A 3,717-nucleotide genomic window follows, 5' to 3' on the forward strand; every position below is an offset into this window, starting at 1 on the left:
CCCACCTCTCCCCCCTCCCTCACTCTCTCTGTCCACTATCTACCCACCTATCCTACCTTTTTGATAATGGAGTAATGATCAATGTTCTCCCTCTCCCCTTTTCTCTCCCCTCTCTACCCCTCCCTCTCTCCTTCCCTCCCTCCCACCGGACCCATCAGTCACAGGCAGYTCTGTAGGGAGGCCGGGCCCCTCAGTTGCTTTCCACGCCGGCTCCTTGACCATTACTCCATTATCAGAGCCAAGGAGTGGCGATGGAGAGGATGGAGGACACGGCCCAGACGCCTAATGTATCCATTTCCCCCATTTAGAGCACCGCTGGCCCACCGCACTCCCAGAGTGCACTCTGATTGGGATTGAATGTCCATTTAAACTGCCAGCCAGCCCACCAGGGAGAAAAGAGAGGGGGAGAGGAAGAGGGAGAGCGAGGGAGACAGGGATGGAGGATGTCAGAGGAGAGAGGGAGATAAAGTGAGGGGAGAGAGCGAAAGTGATGAGAGAGGAAAAGTGACGAGAGAGAGAGGGAGGGTGAGAGAGAGTTATGGAAAGCTAAAGTGGAGGTTGAAAAAAATCACATGATGCCTTCCCGAGCTTCAGATCAGAGCAGAGTTTTTTTTAAACTTTCAAACACGCCCTGTCAAACAGAAGCATCCTCTGAAATGTTGCCAAGTGTCAGGATGCAGCACTTGGTATTCTCAAGGTGCCTTCTAAAAAATAATTCAGAAATCAGGAGTTGGCATCCGAGCAGAGAGAGAGAGAGGGAGAAAGAGAGAGAGAGATTAAGACAGACACACAAACAAGACACAGCGATGCAGAAAGGTAGCCTACCTTGTAAGATAACTCCACCGTTCTTTCTTAAGAAGGGACTCCCTGGCCATAGTGGAGGACTGAAGAGAGAGAGAGGAGAGAGAGGGAGAGGGAGAGGGGGAAGGGATAGAGAGAGAGTGACAAACAACGAGTGAGAGAGAGAGGGAGAGATTATAAAATCCATGTACACAAACAACAAGTGTGCAGTTAAAATTGGCAAAAAACACACATTTCTTTCCACAGGGCCGTGGGGTGAGACAGGGCCGTGGGGTGAGACAGGGCCGTGGGGTGAGACAGGGCCGTGGGGTGAGACAGGGACGCAGCTTAAGCACCACCCTCTTCAACATATATATATATATAAACACATTGGCGAGGGCACTAGAACAGTCTGCAGCACCCGGCCTCACCCCACTAGAATCTGAAGTCAAATGTCTACTGTCTGCTGATGATCTGGTGCTTCTGTCCCCAACCAAGGAGGGCCTACAGAAGCACCTAGATCTTCTGCACAGATTCTGTCAGACCTGGGCCCTGACAGTAAATCTGAGTAAGACAAAAAATAATGGTGTTCCAAAAAAGGTCCAGGTGCCAGGACCACAAATACAAATTCCATCTAGACACTGGTGCCATAGAGCACACAAAATACTATACATACCTTGGCCTAAACATCAGCGCCACAGATAACTTCAGCAAAGCTGTGAATGAGCTGAGGGACAAGGCAAGAAGGYCCTTCTATACCATCAAAAGGAACATAAAATTCAACATATCAGTTAAAAATACTTGAATCAGTTATAGAACCCATTGCCATTTATGGTTGTGAGGTCTGGGGTCCGCTCACCAACCAAGAATTTACAAAATGTGACAAACACCAAATTGAGACTCTGCATGCAGAATTCTGCAAAAATATCCTCTGTGTATAACGTAAAATACCAAATAATGCATGCAGAATAGAATTAGACTGATACCCGCTAATTATCAAAATTAGCCGTTAAATTCTACAACCACCTAAAGGGAAGCGATTCCCAAACCTTCCCTAAGAAAGACATCACCTACAGAGAGATGAACTTGGAGCAGAGTCCCCTAAGCAAGCTGGTCCTGGGGCTCTGTTCACAAACACAAACAGACCCCACAGAGCCCCAGGACAGCAACACAATTAGACCCAACCAAATCATGAGAAAACAAAAAGATAATTACTTGACATATTGGAAAAAATTTACAAAAAACAGAGCAAACTAGAATGCTATTTGGCCCTAAACAGAGAATAGACAGTGGCAGAATACCTGACCACTGTGACTGACCCAAACTTAAGGAAAGCTTTGACTATGTACAGACTCAGTGAGCATAGCCTTGCTATTGAGAAAGGCCGCCGTAGGCAGACCTGGCTCTCAAGAGAAYACAGGRTATGTGCACACTGCCCACAAAACGAGGTAGAAACTGAGCTGCACTTCCTAACCTCCTGCCAAGTGTATGACCATATTAGAGACACATATTTCCCTCAGATTACACAGATACACAAAGAATTCGAAAACAAACCCAATTTTGTTGATACACAAACCCATATCGATTGGGTGAAATACCACAGTGTACCATCACAGCAGAAAGATTTGTGACCTGTTGCAACAAGAAAAGGGCAACCAATGAAGAACAAACACCATTGTAAATACAACCTATGTTTATGTTTATATATTTTCCCTTTTGTACTTTAACTACTTGCACATAATATGACATTTGTCATGTCCTTATTCTTTTGGAACTTTTGTGAGTGTAATGTTTACTGCAAATTTTTATTGTTCATTTCACTTTTTTGTTTATTATCTAGTTCACTTGCTTTGGCAATGTTACATATGTTTCCCATGCCAATAAAGCCATTAAATTGAAGTTATCCAGGGTCCTCTTACAGACTAAGTCTCTCAAGTCTGTTAGAGAGCTGTAAGGTTTGCAGACAGTGTTTAGTGGTCTTCAGATCCAGATTAGTGAGCGCGGTCCGGGTGAGCTCTCACAGACTTGACTTTGGTAATCACGGAAGGTTTCAGCTGGGCTGTCCAAGACTCACTGGTGCTGGGCAGCTACTTTACAGGCTTAGTACAGACTGACTGACAAACCCTTTTAGGACCATTAAGAGACACAGTGAGACTGAAACAACTCTCCAGGACTACAGAGAACAAAGTAGATTAGAGACTGAACAAACTCAACTCCTTCAGGAGCAAAGAGACACTATTTTCTATTAGGCCCAGAGAGACACTATACTCCACTTTACTGAGCTTTTCTCATTACACCACTCACTGACAGAGTCAAGTCACAATGTATATTAGCTCTTCTATGTTCCTGAGCCCATCTGAAAGACAGGAAGAAAGAGCGGATTTGGAGTCTAGAACCTCTCCTCCTGTCTCTCTCTCTCTCTCCTTCTCTGATGTTTTAACCAGAGATGGACTAAAGCAGGTAACAAAAACAACACAAACAAAAAAATACAGCCCTGAGCCACCTGCTGTTGCCATGGAGAGTAAGCGTTGCCACGGCGATAACATTTTTTTTGCGCTAACTGCCTGTCTCTTTGTTCTTTCTCCCCAATTCTCTCTCTCTCCTCTGTCTTCTATCTGTCTCCCCGTCCTCCCTTTATTTCCACTCTCTCTCACCTCCCTCTCTCTCTCCTCTCTCTCTTCTTCTTCCACTCCCCCTCTCTTCTCCACTCTCCCTCTCTTCTCCACTCTCTCTCTCTCCCTCTCTTTCCACTCTCCCTCTTTTCCGCTCTCCTCTCTTCTCCACGTGCCCCTCCTTTCTTCCTTCTCCACTTCTCTCTCTCCCTCTCTTTCCACTCTCCCTCTTTTCCGCTCCCCCTCTCTTTCTCTCATCTCCTCGCTTTCTCCCTCTCTCTCTCCCTCTCTTCTCCTCTCTCCCTCTTTCCCCTTCTCTCCTCTA

The 3,717-nt window shown here is 45.9% G+C and overlaps 1 protein-coding gene across 1 annotated transcript in view; it reads right to left on the minus strand.

Moving 5' to 3' along the window:
• ches1 (checkpoint suppressor 1) overlaps window positions 1–3,717 on the minus strand; it is a 46,803-nt gene that overhangs the window by 16,921 nt on the left and 26,165 nt on the right. The window contains exon 3 of the mRNA XM_023973811.2: window positions 826–884. Within this exon, the coding sequence (XP_023829579.2) occupies window positions 826–884 (59 nt within the window). The remainder of the gene's footprint in view (window positions 1–825; window positions 885–3,717) is intronic.

The sequence above is a fragment of the Salvelinus sp. IW2-2015 genome, linkage group LG28 (genome assembly GCF_002910315.2).
Source record: "Salvelinus sp. IW2-2015 linkage group LG28, ASM291031v2, whole genome shotgun sequence".
NCBI lineage: Eukaryota > Metazoa > Chordata > Actinopteri > Salmoniformes > Salmonidae > Salvelinus > Salvelinus sp. IW2-2015.